The 24,176-nt window shown below is 41.1% G+C and overlaps 1 protein-coding gene across 1 annotated transcript in view; it reads left to right on the top strand.

The window, feature by feature from the left end:
* Positions 1 to 23,500, top strand: part of CBFB (core-binding factor beta subunit) — a 58,327-nt gene extending 34,827 nt beyond the window's left edge. Inside the window, exons 4-5 of the mRNA XM_021716726.1 lie at positions 10,055 to 10,181; positions 21,249 to 23,500. Coding sequence (XP_021572401.1) covers positions 10,055 to 10,181; positions 21,249 to 21,271 — 150 coding nt within the window. The 3' untranslated portion in view covers positions 21,272 to 23,500. The remainder of the gene's footprint in view (positions 1 to 10,054; positions 10,182 to 21,248) is intronic.
* The last annotated feature ends 676 nt before the right edge of the window (positions 23,501 to 24,176 follow it).

Genomic DNA, 24,176 nt, shown 5'->3' with positions numbered 1-24,176 from the left:
ACTACAGGCGTGCGCTATCATGCCCGGCTAATTTTTGATTTATTGTAGAGATAAGGTCTCGCCTGCCCCAGGCGGGTCTTGAACCCGCGGGCTCAGGCAATCCACTCACCTCAGCCTCCCAAAGACGCGAGATTACAGGCTGAGCCACAGAGCCCAGCTATAAATTGAAATTTTAAAGTTTAACGCTCATTCATTTTTATTCATAGAGTTTTCCAAGCCTCATTTCCCCAGTTCCCAGTTTAGCTATATCACTACAAAGCAAGTGCCATCTATTGTGATGGTAAACTAATATGATAATGGGTCTTATATAATGTAAAATGTTTAAAGCAGGTGATTCTAGCCTTTCAGTCTGCAGTCCTTGTTCCAAAATTATCTCCAAGATAAGGAAGTAAAGAGGCAAAGATCTGTAGAAGTTAGCAGTAGTTCATAGTTGTATAATGTGAGTCCTGGCCCGATCACTTACCAGCTATTATGAACAGAATGTTTGTATCCCCATCCCCAGATTCATATGTTGAAGCCCCAACCCCCCTAGCGTGACAGTATTTGGAGATAGGACATTTATGTAGGTAATTAAAATTAGATGAGGTAGCCGGGGCTTAGTGGCTCAGCCTGTAATCCCTCGCCTTTGGGAGGCTGAGGTGAGTGGATTGCCTGAGCCCGCGGGTTCAAGACCCGCCTGGGCAGGCGAGACCTTATCTCTACAATAAATCAAAAATTAGCCGGGCATGGTAGCGCACGCCTGTAGTTCCAGCAACTCGGAAGGCTAAGGCGGAAGGATCACCAGAGCCCAGCAGGTCGAGGCTGTGGTGGCCGGGAGCAGCCACTGCACTCCAGTCTGGGCAACAGTGAAACTCCAACTCAAAAAAAAAAAAATGATTAGATGAGGTTATAAAAGTCAGGCCCTGATCCAACAGGTTTAGTGTCCTTATAAGAAGAGCCAGGAGAGAACACTCTCTCCTCTCTCTGCCATGTGAGGACATAGTAAAAAGCCAGAAATTCAGTTCTTCACTAGGAACCAAATTAGCCACTACTGTGATCTAGGACTTCTAGCCTCCAGAAATGTGAAAAAGTAAATTTCTGTTTTTTGAGCCACCTAGTTTATGATATTATTCCAGCCTGAGCAGACTAAGACATGTGCTATGTGATGCTAGAAAGTTATTGCACTTCTCTGGGTTCCAGATTTCTCCATATAATAAGATAATGCTACCCATAAAATTCTGGGGAGTTGAATGAGATAGATATTATTTTTTCGTTGTCGTTTTTGGGTTTTTTTGAGTCATAGTCTCACTCTGTCACCCAGGCTGGAGTGCAGTGGCACGTTCATGGCCACTGAAGCCTTGACCTGCTGGACTCAGGCGATCCTTCCGCCTCAGCCTTCTAAAAGCTCAACCTACATGTGTGCGCCACTATGCCCAGCTAATTTTTTGATTTATTGTAGAGATGAGGTCTCACCAAGTTGCTCAGGCTGGTTTCACCTGTGGGTTTGGAAGGTCCTGGGATTATAAGTGTGAGCCACCAAGCCCAGCCACATGAAATAGATATGTAAAAGGGCTGTGCCTAGCACCTAAGTACCTGATATGCAGTATAGTTCCTAAATGAAGACTCTTGTTACTGCTTGCACTTGAACATCTTATACTTAAAAGTTTCCATTATTCTTCTAATGTCTGTTTCACATAGTAATGTGTTAAACTGCAAAGCATGACTGGGTACAGTAGCGCACCTGTAATCCCAGCATTTGGGAGGCTGAGGCGAAAGGATTGGTTAAGGTCGGGAGTTCAAGACCAGCCTGGGCAACACACTGAGACCTTGTCTCTACAAAATAATAAAAACATAAGCTGGGAGTGGTGGTGGGTGCCTGTAGTCCCAGCTACTCGGGAGGCTGAGAAGGAAGGATCACCTGAGCCTAGGAAGTCAAGGCTGCATTGAGCCATGATTATACCACTGCACTCCATTCTGGACTGCTGAGTGATACTCCAATTCAGAAAACAAAACCGTATAAAATTTTGATCTACAAATTTGTTGGTCCACAAACTGGTTTTATTGTATTGCTAGTCCTAGAAAAATTGTTTTATTTAAAAACTATTTTCAAAAACTAGTGTGAACCTATGAATTATATTGAATATTGAAAAAAATTGAAAAGTGTTTTGTTTTTTTTTTTTTAATTCAAATAATGGGCCAGGTGTGGTGGCTCAAGGCTGTAATCCCAGCACTTTGGGAGGCAGAGGTGAGGGGGTTACCTGAGCCCACGGTTTGAGAACAGCCTGGGCAACTTGGCGAGACCTCAGTACTTTATTAGTTTCTTTATCCATATCTGTACTAATATTTTTCTGGTATTTCTCTGAAGAATATATATATATATTTTTTCAATATGGTCTTATTTTTATTTTCTTCATAAAAGTGCCTACAGTGTTCTTCAGTTACGTATTATAATTAGTAAATTTGTATCTGTTGTTATCTTCAGTTTTCTATTGTCTGTAAACTATAAAAAATTGCCAAAATGCTTTGTAAACGAAGTTAAATGGAGGATAGTCACAGTTCTATTTTTTAATAATTAAATTGTATATTTTAGAAATATTTTTACAAATATTATCTCTTTGCTTTTGTCCAGTTTGTTTCTTCCTTCCCTTCTCCTCCCCTCCCTCTTTTCCTCCCTCCCTTGAGTTCTTGTCCAGAATGGAATGCAGTGGTGCAATTGTAGCTCACTGCTGTCTCCAACTCTCAGGCTTAAGTGATCTTCTTGCCTCAGCCTCTCAAATACCTGGGACTGTAGGCACATGCCACTATACTTTGCTAATTTTTTGTTTTAATTTTCTAAAAAATGTATTTTTTGTTGGGACAGGGTTTCACTATGTTGCCCAGGCTAGTCTTAAACTCCTGGGCTCAAGTGATCTTCCACCTCAGTCTCCCAAAGTGCTGGGATTATAGGCATGAGTCATTGCACCCAGCCTTTGAGTTTTTGTTTTTGTTTTTTTGGTAGAGACAAGGTTTCGCTATGTTACCCAGGCTGGTCTCAAACTTTGGACCTCAAGCGACACCATCTCAGCCTCCCAAAGTACTGGTCTCCCATCCAAGTGCTAAACAGGCCCGACTCTGCTTAGCTTCCAAGATCAGGTGAGATTGTGCACATTCAGGGTGGTACAGCCGTAGATTCCCAAAGTACTGGGATTATAGGTCTCAGCCACCATACTTGGCTCCAGAGTGTACCTTTCTTTGACAAATTTTATATAAGAAAAAAACCTGTCAATTAAGTTGTCTCTATTTATGATTCTTCCAAATATTTTGCCAAATTCAGTTGCTTCAGATTATAGCTACCTAAATACCAAATCATTTTCAGTTAGGAATAGAAGCTCCATAGTAGCCTGTAGTTCCAGCTACTTGGAAGACTGAGGCGGAAGGATCGCCGGTGCCCAGCAGGTCGAGGCTGCAGTGGCCGGAAGCGTGCCACTGCACTCCAGTCTGGACGACAGAGTGAGACACCAACTCAAAAAAAAAGATTCTAGCCGGGCTCGGTGGCTCAGCCTGTAATCCCGCGCCTTTGGGAGGCTGAGGTGAGTGGATTGCCTGAGCCTGCGGGTTCGAGACCCGCCTGGGCAGCGAGACCTCATCTCTGCAATAAATCAAAAAATCAGCTGGGCGTCATAGCGCGCCTGTAATTCCGGCTACTCAGAAGCCTGAGGCGGAAGGATCGCCAGAGCCTAGCAGGTCGAGACTGCAGTGGCCGGGAGCGGCCACTGCACTCCAGTTTGGGCAGCCGAGTGAGACTCCAACTCAGGAAAAAAAAAAAAAAAAAAAAAGATTCTTTCCATAAAGAAACAAAAGATGCTGGGTGAGGTGGCTCCAGCCTGTAATCCCTACTTTGGGAGGCTGAGGCCGGAGAATTTCCTGAGTCCAGGGGTTCAAGACCATCTGTCCAACTTAGTGAGACCATGTCTCTACAATAAATTTTAAAAGAAATTAGCTGGGCATGGTGGTGCATGCCTATAGTTCCAGCTACTTGGAAGGCTGAGGCAGAAGGAACACAAGCCCAGCTGGTCGAGTCTGCGGTGACTATGAGCACTCCAGTTTGGGCCACAAAGGGAAACTCCAACTCAAAACAAAAACAAAAGATAAGAGAATTGTAGAGGAAGACGTGAAACTATTTGCATAAGATGCATGTTCTTAGAAAGTCCAAAATAATCTACAAACTATTAGGAAAAATTAACACATTAATTTAATAACAGTGTTGGATGTAATAAAGGCCACTACCCAGTCAGATGCATTTCTGTATACCAGTGATAAACCGAGACAAAAGTAACATGTAATGCAGATGTTGTGGGGGAGGTCTTTTCAATAAATGGTACTAGGGCAATAAATATGACTATGGGGAAGAAATATATCAGAGTCTATATGAGAGCCCCTTATACCATTTGCAAAAGTCAGTTTCAGATGGATAGCAGTTTATGAAATATAAAACAGTGAAGCTTTTAAAGGATATGAGATTATACCTTGGAGTAGGTAAAAATTTCTTGAACAGGACACAAAAGATGCTAAACTGCAAATAAATAATTAAATTAAACTGCGGCAAAACTAAGAACCCTTTATCAAAAGACAACATTTTGGGCAGGCATGCTGGCTCACGCCTATAATCCCAGCACTTTGGGAGGCTGAGGTGAGAGGATTGCCTGAGACCAGCCTGAGCAATTTGATGCGACCTCATCTCTACAATAATGAGTTATTAGCCAGGCATGGTGGCGCGTGCCTGTAGTTCCACCTACTTGGAAGGCTGAGGCGGAAGGATCACCTGAGCCCAGCAATTTGAGGCTGCAGTGGCCATGAGTATGCCACTGCACTCCAGCCTGGGTGACAAGAGTAAGACCTTCAACTCAAAAAAAAAAAAAAAAAGACAGTATTTTAACTGAGTGTGATGGTGCATGCTGTAGTACTAGCTACTCGGGAAGATCAGGCAGGAGTATCTCTTGACCCCAGGACTTTGTGACTACAGTGAGCTATGGTCATCCAAGGGAACTCCAGCCTGAATAACAGAGTGAGATCCTATCTGAGGGAGTGAGACAATATTAGGAGAATGTAAAGGCAACCTGGAGAGTGCAGGAAATATGTTCTGGCAAGGAATTTACACAGGATATATAAAGAACTACATTTCCGTGAGGAAATTTATTTTTATTTTTATTTTTTTTGAGAAAGCAGGATTTATTGAGAGGACAGAAAAGCTCCCACAGTGGGAGGGGACCTGAGGGAGTTGCCCGAGGAAATATTTTTACTGAGAGAAAACACAGATGCCCCAATTTAAAAAAAAAAAGGTAAAAGACTTGGCAGGCACTTAACAAACGAAACTATCAAAATGAAAAGTATTTAGCTTTATATAATCATCAGAGAAGTTATTAAAACTATCATAAGATAATTCCACACTCTCAAGAGAATGGTGAAAATGAAAAGACAGATAATACCAAATGTTGACAACCATGTGGAACAGCATTTGGTGTATTGGTAATGTAAAATTGGCACGTCATTTGGAAACTGATCATAAATGCAGAAGCTTCACATATGCTTCAGTACATATATACATATATGACCTTGTAGTAGACATAGATGTGCACATATCTGTGCATCTGTGAACTAACTTTTAATCCAAGGAATGAATACACATATTCATAAGATATGTACTAGGACATTTATAGCGGTATTATTAGTAATAGCCAGAAATTGCAAACTTTACAAATGGTCATTAACGGTAGAATTTATAAAGTACATGCTCACACAAAGAAATACAATGAGAAAGAGAAACTACAGCTAACACACCAATATGGATGGATTTCACTAATATATTGAGGGTACAAAACGTGTTATGTAAATATGTTTATATAAAAATACAAAAATGGGTCCAGGCATGGTGACTTATACATATAATCCTAACACTTTGGGAGGCCAAGACAGGAGAATTTCTACAGTCCAGGAGTTCGAGACCATCCTGGGCAATAAAGCAAGACCCTATCTCTATACATTTTTTGAGTTGGAGTCTCACTCTGTCGCCCAGGCTGGAGTGCAGTGGAACACTCATGGCCACTGAAGCCTCAACCTACTGGACTCTGGTGATCCTGCCTCAGTCGTCTTGGTAGCTGGAACTACAGGTGCACATCACCATGCCTGGCTAATTTTTTTTATTTATTATAGAGATGAGACCTCACCAAGTTACCCAGGCTGGTCTCGAACCCCTGAGCTCAGACAGTCCTTTCGCCGTGGCCTCCCAAAGCGCTGGTATTACAGGCTTGAGCCACTGCGTCTGACTTTTTTTCTCTTTTTTAATATGGCTTCTAGAAAATCTTAAATTACAGTGTATGGTTTGTATATTAATCCTGTAGGGTAGCACTGTCCTGGAATACAACTTCATAAATGTTCACAAATTGAATTAGCCCACATAACTAAGATCCATATGAAGAAAACAAAACGATACCATAATCCTCAGACCTCTTTCCATCCCTTTCCAAGGGTATACCGTAAATCTTACTTCTTTTTTGTTCTTTGAGTTAGAGTCACTCTGTCACCCAGATTGGAGTGCAGTGGCACACTTCTGCCTCAGCTTTCCAAGTAACTAGAACTACAGGCGTGCGCCACAGTGCCCAGCTAATTTTTTTATATATTGTAGACATGAGGTCTCACCAAGTTGCCCAGGCTGGTCTCGAACCCTCAGGCTCAGGCAATCCTCTCACCATGGCTTCCCAAAGTGCTGGGATTATAGATGTGCATAACCGTGCCCAGCCCTACAGCACATTTCAAATCAGACTAGTCATATTTCAAGTTTACAGTAGTTACATGTGGCTAGTGGCTGTCATATTGGACAGTATAGACTTAAGATACATGTACTAGCCAAGCATGGTGACTCACACCTGTAATCCCAGCACTTTGGAAGGCAGAGGTGAGAGAATTGCCTAAGCTCAGAAGTTCAAGATCAACCTGAGCAACATGGTGAGAACTCTTCTCTACAATTAAAAAAAATTATCTGGCCTGTGGTTGCAGCTACTTGGAAGGCTGAGGCAGAAGGATTGCCTGAGCCCAGCAGGCTGAGGCTGTGGTGACTGTGACCATGCCGCTGCACTCCAGTCTGGGCGACAACAGTGAGACTCCAACTCAAAAAATAGTAGTAATAATAACTATGACTTTTGGTAGAATACATATGAGTGGCTAATAACTTTTTAGGGAACTAGATCACATCTCATGTTTTATACTCTCATTCCATCTTCTAATTTTCCTCTAATCTACTTAATCATAGTTGATAATTTTATGTTGATTTGTTAATTTTATGTTCATTGACCATCTGCCCCACTAGACCACAATCTCTGAGAAAAAGCTCCATTTTGTTTTCTAATATTGTATCTATGGCACCTAGCACAGAAACTTGGACATAATAAAGGATCTATATTTGTATAATAAATGAAAAAGTGAATAAGTGTACAGGACAATGTGTATCCTGTCATAAACAGATGTATCCTAGTTGATAATTAACAAATAATATAGCCCTTGGGAATCAAGAAGAGCATTATTTTACAGGTACCTCTGGCTTGTATAGTATAATCTACATAATAGTAGATCTGTGTAATAATATTTAGTCAAATATGCAAATTTATAAATCCATAAGTGCTTGTAAAATAATAGTTGACACTTTTTTTTTTGAGTTGGACTCTCACTCTGTCACCCAGACTGTAGTGCAGTGGCACACTCCCAGCCACCGCAGCCTCAACCTGCTGGGCTCCAGCGATCCTTCCATCTCAGCCTTCCAAGTAGCTGGAACTACAGGTGCGCGCTACCATGCCTGGCTAATTTTTTGATTTATTGTAGAGATGAGGTCTCACCAAGTTGCCCAGGCAAAGTCTTGAACCCACGGGTTCAGGCAATCCACTCACCTCAGCCTCCCAAGGCATGGGATTACAGGCTGAGCCATCGAGCCTGGCTAGTTGACACTTATTGAATGCTGTCAGGTAGTATACAAAGTACTTTTTGTGTGTTATTTTCATTTAATCTTTACAAAAATCTTGTAAAGTATTGCTATATTACCATATCCATTTAACATGTGGGTATACAAAGGATTGAAAAATGAAATACCTTACCCTGGGTTATTAAGCTAGCAAGTGCATCTTAAGAATGAGAATTAGGCCAGGCACAGTGGCTCAAGCCTATAAACCCAGCACTTTGGGAGGTGAAAGCGAGAGGATTGCCTGAGCTCAGGGGTTCGAGACCAGTCTGAGCCACATGGCAAGACCTCGTTTCTACAATAAATCAAAAAATTAGTTGAGCATGGTGGCACATGCCTGTGGTTCCAGCTACTTGGAAGGCTAAGGCAAAAGGATCACCTGAGCCCAGCAGTCGAGGCTGCAGTAGCCGTGAGCGTGCCATTGCACTCCATCCTGGGCAACAGAGTGAGACTCTGGCACTCAAAAAATACAGTTAGCTAGCTGGGCGCGGTGGCACATGCCTGTAGTTCCAGGTACTTGGAAGGCTGAGGCAAAAGGATGGCCTGAGCTCAGCAGGTCAAGGCTGCTGTGACCATGAGCTTGCCACTGAATTCTAGCCTGGGTGACAGAGTGAGACTCCAACCCCAAAAAAGGAGGCTAGGCACAGGTGGCTCAAGCCTATAATCCCAGCACTTTGGGATGCCGAGGTAAGAGGATTGCCTGAACCCACGGATTCGAGACCAGCCTGCGCAACTTGGTGAGACTCCATCTCTACAATAAATAAAAAAATTAGTTGTGTGTGTGGTGGTCGTTGTGCCTGTAGTTCCAGCTACTTGGAAGGCTGAGGCAGCAGGTTGAAGCTGATGTAGCCATAGTGTGCCACTGTACTCCTGCCTGAGAGACGGAGTGAGACACCGAATCAAAAAAAAAATTCTAGTCTTTAGAAGTGTGTTTATGCAAAGATTGAGCTGTACATGCACCTGTGTGTTTCACATAAATGCTATATGCAACCAAATGCTATATGACTTTGTATAGTCAGTGCTGTTAATCTTCTCTTTTATATTTCTGGCTTTAGTTCACAGTTAGGGAAGGCCTTTCTTTCTTTCTTTCCTTTCTTTCTTTCTGTTGGAGTCTCACTCTATCACCCAGGCTGGAGTGCAGTAACATGCTCATGGCCATCCCAGCATCAACCTGTCAGGCTCAGGTGATCCTTCCACCTCAGCCTTCCAAGAAGCTGGAACAACAGGTGCGCGCTGCCATGCCTGGCTGATTTTTTTATTTATTGTAGAGATGAGGTCTGGCCAAGTTGCCCGGGCTGTTCTTGAATTCATGGACTCTGGCAGTCCCCTCAATTTCTACAATTTGGGGATAGGAAAGGCCTTGCCTTGTGGGTGCGGTGGCTTAAGTTTGTAATCCCAGCACTTTGGGAGCTGAGGTCGAAGCCTCGCTTCAGGCCAAAAGTTCAAGACTAGCTTGGTCAACATAGTGAGTCCTCGTCTAATAAAATTAAAAACAAAAAATTTTACAAAAAAATTATTGTGAGCCGGGCTCGGTGGCTCAGCCTGTAATCCCGTGCTTTGGTAGGCTGAGGTGGGTGGATTGCCTGAGCCTGCGGGTTCGAGACCCACCTGGGCAACTTGGCGAGACCTCATCTCTACAATAAATCAAAAAATTAGCCGGGCATGGTAGCACGCGCCGGTAGTTCCAGCTACTTGGAAGGCTGAGGCAGAAGGATCACCGGAGCCCAGCAGGTCGAGGCTGTGGTAGCCGGGAGCGGCCACTGCACTCCAGTCTGGGTGACAGAGTGAGACTCCAACGCAAAAAAAAATTGTGTTGATCAGGATTTTATTTTGTTGAGAAAGATGAGATCAGGAAAGAAAAGGGAAGATCATTTCTAGTTGTTGGAATATGATTAACATGGTTTCTATTTCCAAGGTGGAGTATAAAACAAGAAAACCCTTAGTTTTTACTTTAAAAATACCCTGCCTTTAGTTTTTTTTAATGGTATTGATGTTTTGAGAGATACTGTTTCCTTCAAAAAATAAAACATTCCCAAATTTTGAATTTTCATTATAAATAAAAATTAAAATAGGTATCTCGTGTTCTGACAGCAGGAGGATGCATTAGCACAACAGGCCTTTGAAGAGGCTCGGAGAAGAACACGTGAATTTGAAGATAGAGACAGGTCTCATCGGGAGGAAATGGAGGTGAGAGTTTCACAGCTGCTGGCAGTAACTGGTTAGTACTTTCCCCCAAACTCTCAGGCTGTGTTTGTGATGTTTGTGCGTAATGTTTTTTAATAGTTTAATTTTGTCCTGATTTTGTATTTATTAAATGTAATTGCTGTTTTATTTTTCTAACTTATAATGTTGTTACCTGAAGAAAAACATTTTGGGATGTGAGTTTATATGTCTATTGATAGAAGTATCAAACAATTTGTTGCTAAGATAGGCTGTTTCCAGTTGTTTTTTATCAGTGATTGAGAGTATGGACTTTGTAGTCAGGCCTAGTTGAGATTCCTGTTCCATTACTTGCCAATCTCTCTTAAGCCCCAGTTTTCTCATAGAAATTGTTGAGAGTTAAATGGGAAAATCCTGGTAAAGCACTTAGTATGATGCTTGGTATGTGTATGTCTACAGTAAATAATAGCTCTAAAGTACTTCTTTAGCACTAAAAACTCTACCACAATACTGGTTCCAGTTAATTGAATTATTTGGCTAACATCCTTTTAGTTCTCTAAAGTGTATCAGGGCACTTTCTCTGCATTATGATCTAGAGCATAGAGAAAATGGTTAAATTTTCATTAATGATTTAAGATCCTGTAGTCCCTTATGACAGTAATTTAAAACATCAGTTCTTACAGAGTACCGTCATCTAGAAAATTGGGCTGAAATCTGACTCCACAACATGCACTAGCAGTCACATAGGGGAGTGTGAGGTTTGATGTCTTTTGGCACTTTGTATATATTTTGCTTCCATATCTCTTTTTTAATCCATAAAAAATTCCTATTGTCAACTTATTTTCTTGCAGTTTACCTCCTTTTTCCTAAAAAAGAGAACAGTGGAGGAGATGTTGTTTCCCCTCTGTAAATCAGATATCTTTAAGGAATTCAGACATCATCCATTCTAACACGATTATAGTTGATGAAACAGAGTCTCAGAAAAATTAATTGACATGCTGTCTTTTAAATAGTTGGTTAATGGAAGAAAAAGTAAGGACTTAAACCATAGTTTCCTAACCAGGAGGTCTCCACAAATATAGCCCAGCACTGGGAAATTAATTTCCACACCACCCATAAAGATGCTTAAGTTGAAAAATAAAACATGCCAGGAGAGATTAGAGACCATTTTGCCTGAAATAGAAAAAGCTAAGGCAGAAAAGAATAATGTTCCAGTGGGTGGTCCTGATGTCTGACTGGAGAGAAGGAGGGTCAGGGAACAGTTGGTAACTTGTGGGTGGCAGTAACCCCATAAGTGGTCCTTGGAAGCTTTAGATCCTGGCAGCATGTAGGTTTAGGGATGTCCTCCGCTGTTTGGATAACCTCTGAGGTCTCTCGCTCTGCCATGCTAAACTTGAAACATATGTGTGAGGTTAAGGTTACTAATAGTCAAAAGCAGAACTCTTAAGTGATTGGTGGCCCAAAGGGTATTGATTTTCACCAGTATCTTTTTTTTTTGTTCACTTGTTTGTTTTTGAGTTGGAGTCTCACTCTTCCACCCCAGCTGAAGTGCAGTGGCATGCTCACAGCCACTGCAGCCTCAATCTGCTGTGCTTAGGTGATCCTTCCGCCTCAGCCTTCCAAGAAGCTGGAACTGCAGATGCACGCCACCATGCCTGGCTAATTTTTTTGATATTGTAGAGATGAGGTCTTGCCAAGTTGCCCATCACCAGTATCTTTTAACTTAAAATTGTTTGTAAAACTCCTTGGGCATGTTTCTGTTTCATCATCTGTAACATTTAGAAAGTTTTCAATCCTTCATGGTAGAATTTAGCACTTTCTTTTCTTTTTTTTTTCTTATTTTTCTGGCAAAGTTTATTTCAGCAGTATTATATTTTCAGAGGTAATGACAGATTATTATTAATTTGGAAATGAAATGAAGGAACATTTATTTTATTTTTTTATTTTATTTTATTATTTTTTTTTTTTAGTTGGAGTCTCACTCGGTCGCCCAGACTGGAGTGCAGTGGCCGCTCCCGGCCACTGCAGCCTCAACCTGCTGGGCTCCGGCGATCCTTCCGCCTCAGCCTTCCAAGTAGCAGGAACTACAGGCCCGCGCTACCACAGCCGGCTGATTTTTTTGATTTATTGTAGATATGAGGTCTTGCTGCCCAGGCGAGTCTCGAACCCGCGGGCTCAAGCAATCCACTCACCTCAGCCTCCCAAACGTGCAGGATTATAGGCTGAGCCACCGAGCCCGGCTTATTTTATTTTTTAAAGTACGATTTATTGAGAAGATAGAAAAGGTCCCATGGTGGGAGGGAACTGAAAGGGTTGCCCACATTATTTATTTTATTAACTTTTGCCTAGTACTGTTAACCATTGGTATACAACAAAATGATAAAAGGTACAGAATATTGTGTATAATATCTTAACTTGTGTGTGGTTTTTTTTTGAGTTGTCACCCAGACTGGAGCACAGTGGCACTCTCATGGCCACCCCAGCGTCAACCTGCTGGGCTCCAGCAAGCCTTCCGCCTCAACCTTCCAAGTAGCCGGAACTACAGGCGTGTGCTGCCATGCCTGGCTAATTTTTTGATCAAGACGAGGTCTCACCATGTTGCTCAGGCTGGTCTCGAACCTGTGGGCTCGGGCATTCCTCTCACCTCAGCCCCTCAAAGTGCTGGGATTATATTGAGCCACCATGCTGGCTGTGTGTATTTTTTTAGATGAGTATATTTGTTTGTGCATACATAAGAAACTGAAACTGAATCCTTTATGATCTTGTGATTGGGAAAAAAAGGATTTTTTTAAAAAGAATAAACTACAACTGGAAATTGGTGTGGGAGCAAATCAGGTATCTGGGGCTACAAAATGGGAGGGTCATAGTTTTCACGTATTTCTTGTATCTTATGTATTTTGTATTACATGTATCTATTACCTATTTAGGAACAAACTATAATTTGCTTTTAGTATTGACAGAATAATGAAAACAGAAGATTTTGGAACTTGCTATCCTGCATTCTTTGGCATATAAGCTGTTTTTGTTGTTGGGAGGGGTTGTTGTTGTTTTGTTTTGTTTTGAGTCTGAGTCTCACTCTGTTGTCCAGGCTGGAGTGCAGTGGCATGCTCACAGCCATCGCAGCCTCAACATGCTGGGCTTAGGCTATCCTTCCCCCCATCCCACCCCCAGCCTTCCAAGTAGCTGTAATTACAGGTATGCACCACCATACCTGGCTAATTTTTTAATTTATTATAGAGACGATGTCTTACCATGTTGCCCGGACTGGTTTGAACCCCTGAGCTCAGGCAATCCTCTCGCCTCAGCCTTCGAAAGTGCTGGGGCTACAGGCCATGAGCCACCGCACCTGGCATAAGCTGTTTTTAAAAATCTGAAACCCTTCCTTCATTTGAAATTTTGTACAGAGCCCCAATGTATAAAATAGATATTTTTAAAAGATCTTGCTGAAGCAGGGGTAGGGATTATTCTGGTCTCCCTCTAGGGTCCCTGGGATGTTTTCAGGGAACCCAGTAGTTGGCAGAACATGACTTGAGAACCCTTGATGTAGTAGAATGAGCACAAGGTTAGAGCCCTGGTTTTGTGTGTCAGCTCCAGTACTTGTTGAGATGTGACATTGGGAACGTTGTTTATTCTCTTTGAGCCTCATCTGTAAAACCTGTCTCATAGGTTGCTGCTGAGCTCAGTGTCTGATACTTGGAGGGGGAGATACTCAGTGGAAGCTAGTTTCTTTACCCCTGCTTTCTGTATACCTGCCTCACAACATATCTGAGGAAAAGCAGTACAAAAAGTAGTCATAGCCTAACTTCCAACTATGAAAGTCAAAGATATTATTTTGCTATTTTAGATTCTAGTTGTTTTTGTTTGGATGGTTGGTTGGCTTGGGTTTTTGAAACAGCCAATAAATGATTTTGGACTTTTCTTTTTTTTTTTGAGTTGGAGTCTCACTCTGTCACCCAGACTGGAGTGCAGTGGCTGCTCTTGGCCACCGCAGCCTCGACCTGCTGGGCTCCGGCGATCCTTCTGCCTCAGCCTTCCAAGTAGCTGGAACTACAGGCGCGCGCTACCACGCCCGGCTAATTTTTTGATTTATTGTAGAGATGAGGTCTCACCAAGTTGCCCAGGCAGGTCTCGAACCCGCGGGCTCAGGCAGTCCACTCACCTCAGCCTCCCAAGGTGTGGGATTACAGGCTGAGCCACCGAACCTGGCTGATTTTGGACTTTTCTTGGGTCTGCTGGAGGCCAAGCTAGGAGTGACCCTGGGAGATGACTAGTGACTGAGAAGAGGCACGGGGAGAACTTCCCATGGTCTGGTAACATTATGGTTCTTGATGTGGTGCTAGTTATGTGGGTGTGTTTACTTTGTGAAAGTTCATCAGCTTAATATACTTAACAATTTGGGGGTCTGGCATGGTGGCTAACACCTCTACTCCAGTACTTTGGGAGGCCAAGGTGGTAGAATTGATTGAGGCCAGAAGTTTGAGACCAGCCTGGGCAGCATAATGAGACCCCATCTGTATAAAAAATAAAATAAAAAATTCTACTGGATTGTCTGAGGGCTAAAAGAAGAAGAAACAATTTGAGCCCTCTTCTGTGCTTTAATAAAAATAAGACTTGAAAAAAAAATCACGGACATTACTTATATGAAGTATTCCCTATTGGTATTTGTTGCCATAAAGTAGTAGCCCATTGCCTTTTCTGAGAATCCTTCCTTGATTTGAAAATGTTGACATATTATCCATAGCTGTTCTCTTCAAGATATATATCTCTATAGCTGTAATTAATACAAATGTATTACTTTTGTAAAGGAAGATTGAGGTTAATAAGGGACAGACTTAGTGCTCTAGTCATAGGGGAATTGGAAAGATACTTCTGTCATCTATTTTATAGCAGCTGTACACTTTCTCTGTTTCTAGAAACTACTTTCAACTTGGTCTCTTGACCTAAACCATAATATAGTACTCCTGGCTCTTAATTCAGCTCCAGTGTGACAGGGTGCTGAAAGAGATTTTCTCTATCATCTAGAAAATACTTTCATTTGGTTAGATTATAAAGTGTCAATAAATAAATGGTTGTCTTTAATGTCAGAGAATGGGTAAATTATTGTTCATTCTACTATAGGCAGTTTTAATACAGTTCAGCAGATCACAGGAGAATTTTATGTAGAAACCATTTGGAAATAAAAACAGGCAAAAACCGCTTTATGTGGTTTTTGTATTTGTGTTTTGCATGTTTTTGGAGCATTCAATTCTGTGTGGTCCCAGAAAAAAATCTCAGCCTGTATTTATTTTAAATTTTCGAAGACTTCAGTTTTCAAATCATTTAGCTCTACCAATATTTATTCTTGTGTAAGGGAAAATCCACATAAGAATATGTCTATACTGACCTTCCTGGGACATGTTTTGGGTAAGGATAGTACACGAGAATGAACTGGGAATATGAACTCAGACTGAGAATGAGTAGAGGATTAATGAGGGAAAAGAGAATACTAGATCTAGCTTCTCCCAGGCTAAGAAAGGAAGACAATCTCAGTTTGCTTTCTTTGTTTTTTGTTTGTTTGTTTGTTTGTTTTTTGAGTCAGAGTCTCACTGTCACCCAGGCTGGATTTCAGTGGGATGCTCATGGCCACCACAGCCTGGACCTGCTGGGCTTGGGTGATCCTTTCACTCAGCCTTCTAAGTAGCCTGAACTATAGGCACACACCACCATGCCTGGCTAATTTTTTAATTTATTGTAGAGAAGAGGTCTCGTCATGTTGCCCAGGTTTGGTCTCGAACCCCTGAGCTCAGGCAATCCTTTCGCTTCCACTTCCCAAAGGGCTGGGATTACAGATGTGAGCCACCGCATCCAGCCTCAGTTTGCTTAATCTTAATAAATCTTAATAAAGATTTATTTTTGGCCAGGCACATTGGCTTATGCCATAATCCCAGCACTTTGGGAGACCAGGGAAAGAGTTTAAAACTGGAATGAGCCAAGATCAAGCCACTGTACTCCAGCAAAAAGTATTTTTTTTTAATCTTTTTTAATTTGTAAGATTTACTCTATCTGCAGGATGTGGATTTTTTTTAATATTTGAAGTTATTTGAGACTCATACAGGAAAATTAGGAGCCCCTTTGTTTTAATAACAGTAGCATGAGGGCATACTCTGTGCCAGGCAGTATACATATGGTTTTTGCTTTATACCTGCTTTTTATTTTTTATTTTTTTGAGTTGGAGTCTCACTCTGTCGCCCAGACTGGAGTGCAGTGGCTGCTCCCGGCCACCACAGCCTCGACCTGCTGGGCTCCGGCGATCCTTCCGCCTCAGCCTTCTGAGTAGCCGGAATTATAGGCACGCGCTACCACGCCGGCTAATTTTTTTATTTTATTGTAGAGATGAGGTCTCGCCTGCCCAGGTGGGTCTCGAACCCGCGGGCTCAGGTAATTCACTCATCTCAGCCTCCCAAAGGCGCGGGATTACAGGCTGAGCCACCAAGCCCGGCTATACCTGCTTTTTAAATGCTCTTATAAGGTATATCTCCATTGTGAGGAACTGAGACTGAGCACATATAAGAATCTTGCCTAAGACATCACATAAAGTTTTCCAGGAGTTTATATACTTTGTAAAAATGATTATTTTTTTTGACATGCCTGTTGGACCTGCTCTTGCAGCCTAGTTATTTGACAGGTGTTTATAATTGTCTGCTGCCACTTTTTTTTTTTTTTAAACCTTTGTAATGAGTTTGGGGAAAGCACATTCTTTTCTCTTGTATTAGCACTTAAAATGTCTGCTCTGTGCCTCCTTCAGACTTAGCAGTAGGGAAAAATAGCAGTAACTAACTAAGGTTCATCTTTTCCAGAGGTTTGATCTTGTGTTCTGATTCTGCCCCCAGCTAACTGTGTGACCTTGGGGAATATCACTTAACCTTCTTGGTCTTTCAGGCTTATCATCTGTATAATGAGAGTTGAACTAGATCTCTGAAGTACTTTGCCACTCCAGAATTCTGTAATTCTGTGTTCTGACTTTTAGCCAAGTACCAAACAAAGTGAATGGTACAGAATCTGGATATATTACACACTCAATAAATTGTAGCTTTTTAAAATTATTTGGGCGGCCAGATGCAGTGGCTCAATGCCTATAATCCCAGCACTTTGAGAGGCGGAGGCAAGAGGATTGCTTGAGCCCATGGGTTCAAAAACAACCTGGGCAACATGGTTAGACCTCATCTCTACAGTAAATCAAAAAAATTATCTGGGCTTGGTGGTGTTAGCCTGTAGTTCTAGCTACTTGGAAGGCTGAGGCGGAAGGATTGCCTGAGGCCAGCAAGTTGAGGCTGTGGAGGCTTGCCGCTATATTCCAGCCTGGGTGACAATGAGACTCCAACTCAAAAAAATAAATAAATAGGCTGGATGCGGTGGCTCATGCCTATAATTCCAGAACTTTGGGAGGCCAAAGTGAGAGGATTGCCTGAGACCACTGGTTTGAGACCAGCTTGGGCAACTTGGCCAGGCCTCGTATCTACAATAAATCAAAAGATTACCTGGGCGTGGTGGCATGTGCCTGTAGTTCTAGCTACTTGGAAGGCTGAGACTGAAGGATCATCTGAACCCAGCAGGTCAAGGCTGCGGTGGCCATTAGCATGCTACTGCACTCTAGTCTGGGCAACAGAATAAGACTCCAACTCAGAAAAATAATAATAATAAATAAATGAATGAATGAAAAAAATTAGCTGGGTTTGATGGTGTGTGCCTATACTTCCAGCTGCTTGGAAGGCTAAGGCAGAAGAATGGCCTGAGTCCAGCAGATTGAGGCTGCGATGGCCATGAGTGTGCCACTGCACTCCAGCCTGGGTGAGAGAGTGAGACTCCAACTAAAAATAAATAAATAAATAAATAAAAACAGATTTATATTCTGAAGGCAGGCTCATGGATATCTGCTTCATATTAAAACCTAATTCTGAAATAATTGTTAATAAAAGATCAGAATCAAAGGCCCATGTGGATTGACTGGGGAGAAAGAAACTAGAAATTATAGATTGCATGCTTTTAGGATGATGGGGTTTAGAGTTTTTGCCATCCATCATCTATCCTAGCTTAATACCCATAGAGGAATTTTTTTCTAAAATATTCAGTCTCCATTAGAAAACTGCCATGACTGGGCGCAGTGGCTCACCTCTATAATCCCAGCACTTTGGTAGGCCAAGGTGAGAGGATTGCCTGATCCCATGGGTTCGAGACCAGCCCAGGCAACCTGGGGAGACCTCATCTCTACAATAAATCAAAAAAATTAGCCGGGCATGGTGGCACATGCCTGTAGTTCCAGCTACTTGGAAGGCTGAGGTGGAAGGATCGCCTGAGCCCAGTAGGTTGAGGCTGCGGTAGCCATCAGCATGCCACTGCACTCCAGCCCAGGTGACAGAGTGAGACTCCAACTCAAAATATAAAAAATAAAAAAGAAATCGGGCTCGGTGGCTCAGCCTGTAATCCCACGCCTTGGGAGGCTGAGGTGAGTGGATTGCCTGAGCCCCCGGGTTCGAGACCCCACCTGGGCAACTTGGCAAGACCTCATCTCTACAATAAATCAAAAATTAGCCAGGCATGGTACCACGCACCTGTAGTTCCAGCTACTTGGAAGGCTGAGGCAGAAGGATCGCTGGAGCCCAGCAGGTCAAGGCTGCGGTGGCCGGGAGCAGCCACTGCACTCCAGTCTGGGCGACAGAGTAAGACTCCAACTCAAAAAAAAAAAAAAAGAATTAAAGGCCAGGCATGGTGGCTCACGCCTGTAATCCCAGCTCTTTGGGAGACAGACAGGAAGGTTGCTTGAGCCCAGGAGTTTGAGAACAGCCTGAGCAATGTAGTGAGACACCATCTCTACAAAAAATGTAAAAGTTAGCCAGGTGTGGTGGCACATACCTGTAATCCCAGCTGTTTGAGACACTGAAGTGGGAAGATCGCTTGAGCCCAAAGTTTGAGGCTGCACTGATCTATGATTGTGCCATTGCAGTGGGTGACAGATGAGACCCTGTCTCAAAAAACAAACAAAAGAATTGAAATCAGAATGGGAATTGTTGGTTACGTTTTTTCCAAAACTGACATAGAGCATGGAGACTCATTTGGTGATAGTAGTACACAATTCCATTTTGTTAAAGATACTGTACAGGTAATTGCAGTTATTCCCAACAGAGTGGTATATAACAGAGGTGGTTAAAAACAAGAACATCCAGATGAAACATGAATGATGGCTTGGCTAGAATGAGAGTGGTGGAGCTAGTTAGAAGTAGTTGGATTCAGGATATATTTAAAGGTAGAGCCGTCAGAGTTTGCTATTGGGTATCGGAGAAAGAGATGTTATAGGTGATCTCAAGGCTTTTTGCTCAAGCAACCAGAAAAATGGAGTTACCATTATCTAACATAGGAAAACTGTTACTGAAGGAACCAGACTCTGTATACAAACAGATATTTGTGGTTGGCCAACATTTGGAGGCACTAAAAAAGCTTATGAAAACAAAACATGTCAGAATTTGTGACAGAGACTGAAAGAAAATGTTTGCGAACCACAGGGCCACTATTATATAAAAGCAACATGTTAGTTTGGTAAGTGCTCTCTAGTAAGTAATTTGTGATAGGTACTTTAAATAGGAGTGTTTATTCTGAAGTGAATCTTGAAATCCTCAGTGTTTATGATGGCCAAGCCTCTTAACTATTAAATATTGTTTGTTTTGGGGTTTTTTTTGTGTTGGAGTCTCACTCCGTCACCCAGACAGGAGTGCAGTGGCTGCTCCTGGCCACCGCAGCTTCGACCTGCTGGGCTTCGGCGAACCTTCCGCCTCAGCCTTCCAAGTAGCCGGAACTACAGGCACGCGCTACCACGCCCAGCTAGTTTTTGATTTATTGTAGAGATGAGGTCTTGCCAAGTTGCCCAGGCAGGTCTCGAACCTGCGGGCTCAGGCAATCTACTCACCTCAGCCTCCCAAAGTGCTGGGATTACAGGCTGAGCCACCGAGCCTGGCTTAAATATTGTTATAAAGATACTTCTGGGCCGGGCTCAGTGGCTCAGCCTGTAATCCCAGCACTTTGGGAGCCCCGAGACAAGTGGATTGTCTGAGCCTACGGGTTCGAGACCCACCCAGGCAACTTGGTGAGACCTCATCTCTACAATAAATCAAACATTAGCCGGGCGTGGTAGCGCGCACCTGTAGTTCTGGCTACTTGGAAGGCTGAGGCAGAAGGATTGCCAGAGCCCAGCAGGTCGAGGCTGCGGCAGCCGGGAGCATGCCACTGCACTCCAGTCTGGGCAACAGAGTGAGACTTCAACTAAAAAAAAAAAGATACTTCTGAGTATATAAGTGCAGCAAGTATTCTAATTTTATATTTCCATTTTTACTAATGAGACAATATTTTATTCACAGTAATTGTGGATTTTATTTCTCAAGGTAAAGATTTCTAGTTAAAACTCAGTTGACAGAGATGGGGAATTTATTACTGCATTTTTCAGTCATATAATTAGTAGATCATATATTTCTCTGTGAGTCAGTTTCTTTATAAATAGGGATAAATAATAGCACCTATGTCATAGTTTGTTAGAAGAGTTTAAATTAGTTCAGGCTGGGTGTGGTGGCACATGCCTATGAGAGGCTCAGGCAGGAGACTTGAACCCAGAAGTTTGAGGCTTTTGTGTATAATGATTGTGTCTGTGAATAGCCACTGCACCGTAGCCTAGGCAACATAGTGAGACCACCATCTCTTAAAAAAAAAAAAAAAAATTAGCACAGTGCCTAGCAGATATTTCGTGCTCAATAACTGTCAGTTGTTACTAAAAGGAAAAGTTTGCTTCAAGAGTGATTGGCTGATGTGTTAAAGTTAAACCCTCTAGTACCAAAACTGTAAACATAGACTTGTTTTATACATGGTACATTTTATGATAATGATATTTTGAATATAAAATGGTTTTGTTCTTGATTTTTAAGGAAACTTGAGTAACTATGCCATGCATAATTTTAATCATTATTTTGCCTGTTACATGTGAATATATTGGTTGAAAAGTCTTTAGTTGTGAACTTTTCTTATGTAATACTGTCTTAAAGCTTATATATTACATATTAATTTTCAAAACACTTTTTGACCCCATATTGTTATTTTGTCATTGCAGGCAAGAAGACAACAAGACCCTAGTCCTGGTTCCAATTTAGGTGGCGGTGATGACCTCAAACTTCGTTAATTAATAGCACAGCAGATGTGCCACCCATCTTTACACACACATTGCTTCTAGTTGGCAGAAATAATTGATTAAAAGACCAGAAACTGTGATAACTGGAGGTACTACAGTTTATTTCTCAACCTTTGGCAGTACCATACATCACAAACTGCCATGGTTTTGCACTATGATTATAAGATCTGCATTTCTATTTTTTAAAGCATGTAGCCAGTAATAATTTGAAATTTTTTTCTATGCAAGCTTACCTTGTTGGCATTATTTTAGTGAGTTGAAACTATGTACTTGTAAAGGTCTTTTTCTTCCGTTTTAATTTAAAAGTTTCATGTCATTTAAAAACAGGTCAAGAAATTAAAATTTATATCAGAGGGTTTTTTCTAGTCAATGGCTTTAATTTTTTTGTACTTTTAGATATGTTGGTTATACAGCTTCCTTTTAGATAAGCATTCTTGGTTTTGTTTTGTCTTGTTTTCCCCATTCCGTTTTGTGTTTTTATAGTCTACAGCATTTAAAACTGCTGATGTTGTCTGCATTATTTACAAGCTAAAAACCTAGTAGCATAGAACTGTCTGCCACAGCCTTCTAACACAAAGTTTACAGTTATTAAAGTTGCAGTATCCTTTGAAATGCTAATAATCAGCACTACTTCTTTCTTTTTTAAACATAAAAACTTTAAATTGGTATTAACTCTGTAATTTGCCCCAGATGTGTTTTAGAATCTGTTCTGTAATCATGAATTTGGATGGAGTTGTTCTCCATAGATGATAATCTTCTACTGAAATGCCTAAAGGAGTCACAGGCTGGCTTCTGTTTTATTCAGGGATTTTTTTAAAAAGTCAATCAGAAAAAGGATACTGGAGCTTCTTTATGTATGTAACAGCATTTAAACTGGAGACAGTGATGAATCGGCTACAAAGGTAATATTGTATTAAAATCATGTTTAAGATAGCTGCTTTTATGTGTATTTTATATTGCATGCTTTTGTAAAAACATGCTGGGTGATGAAAGATTAGTCTTAGAGAGAAAATGTTCATCTGTGCAGAGGATACATTTTCTTCCATTAATTATTCTGGAAAAAACATTCACAGTTATATATATGGTATTTTGCAAAAGGACTATTAATAGAACCCTTTGAGATGAATTAATGTTAAGAATATTTTTTAAATAGGCTTACTGTCAAATTGAGTGCAACTTTTTTTTGTAATACAAGACTGGAAAAAGTGCTGAGTCATTTGGCACCTCACAAATATTTTTCATGGTTGTATTCATTAAATGTTACTACATTTCTGAATTTTTGCAAAAATGTATTTTATCATAATAGAATGGCATTATTTTAAAGAGTTTGAAAAACTGAACGGTCGATTCAGAAAATGAACTGAAATCTGAATAAGATCATTGCATTTAAAAAGCATATACCTGTACTTGATTGATGAGTGAGGTGTAACTTTCATTGTATATAGGTCTTAATTCATAAACAGATATCATGTATCTCAAAACAAAGATATTTGTTATATATTTGAAGTTATGCATGGTAAGAAGTGTGTTTAAATTGTTATAAACAATAATGCATTGTAAAAGACCATGCTGATCTTGTGTAACTATAAATACTATGAATGAATTTGGTTGGTATTTGGTGTTGTGCAGCTCATATGTTTACACACTCAGTGCCCTAATTTCCCCTGAGGGACTCACTTTTTAAGTGATCCTTACAGTGGTGTTTTAAGGTTACGTTATCACAGAGCTCCTTGGTTTTTTACTTCTGCACTTAATTTTTTTTTTAAATAACATGATGATGGTACATATTTCTCTATTGCTTCTAGCTAAGGGCTTTCAGTCCACCGGTAAATAAGATCAAATGTTATTAAATATTCCTGTTGCCATCTGTCTGTAAATATTGAATTTTTCTTGCCATTTAGCACCGTGCTGCTTCTGTCTGTCTTAATGCTGGCATTAAGATCATGAGCCCTTTTCTCCGATAGTGCAGGCTTTGAAAACTACTTTTATTAAGTTATTGATGCAATTTGATATTTTTCATAATCTATATTTAAGCAAAATTACATCATTGCATCATATTTTTAAAATTCATCTCCATTAAAACTTGCCTTAAGCTACCGGATTGCTTTTGCCACCATTAGCCATATCGTGTGTTTGTATGTTTAATTTACTTTCACAATAAACTTCTATGTAGTGAAAACAGGGTCTTGGCTCTTTTTTGACATAATCCTACAATTTCTGTTCTAGTGTTGTAGCATGAAAATTGATTTTGTTGTTTCTGAACTGTTCTGATCGGATTTTTTTACCCTATTAAAGAAAGCAACAACAGTGGCATCTAGTGGTTATTTCTGCTGATTTCACTTCACTTTACCTTTACTTCAAATGTAGGTATCACAAGGTATAACTAATTCTCCAAAGTATATTGTGTTTTTCAAAAAACCTGGCTTGATTTACCCATCCTGTGAGTTATGACCATAAGGCAGTGATCTTGAGGGGGAGGAAGAATGTTTTAAGGTATACAAGCTAGTTGTTTTGGAAATACGCATTTATTTTGATTGTGCTGGTGTTATATCTTAGGACTCCTCCCTGCATTTTCCTATGCTAGAAAATTAAGCCTTTTTCTTTAGAAGTATGCCTTAGGTGGGCATGGTGGCTCACGCCTTTAATCCTGCACTTTGGGAGGCTGAGGTGAGAGAGGATTGCATGAGCCTAGGATTTAAGACCAGCCTGGGCAATTTGGCGAGATATGCCTTAAGATTGATCCATAATGAACATATTTACTCACTCACCATAAGACTTTACAGGCAAATGACAAAAGTGCCTTTAAATGCTGAATTGACACCACTAAGGAAAATTCCAAAGATAGGATTC

Source organism: Carlito syrichta, unplaced genomic scaffold, assembly GCF_000164805.1.
Source record: "Carlito syrichta isolate Samal-C Ts95f unplaced genomic scaffold, Tarsius_syrichta-2.0.1 Scaffold106255, whole genome shotgun sequence".
Taxonomy (NCBI): domain Eukaryota; kingdom Metazoa; phylum Chordata; class Mammalia; order Primates; family Tarsiidae; genus Carlito; species Carlito syrichta.
The sequence above is the reverse complement of the archived record's forward strand: the minus strand, read 5'-3'. Positions and strand labels throughout refer to the sequence as shown.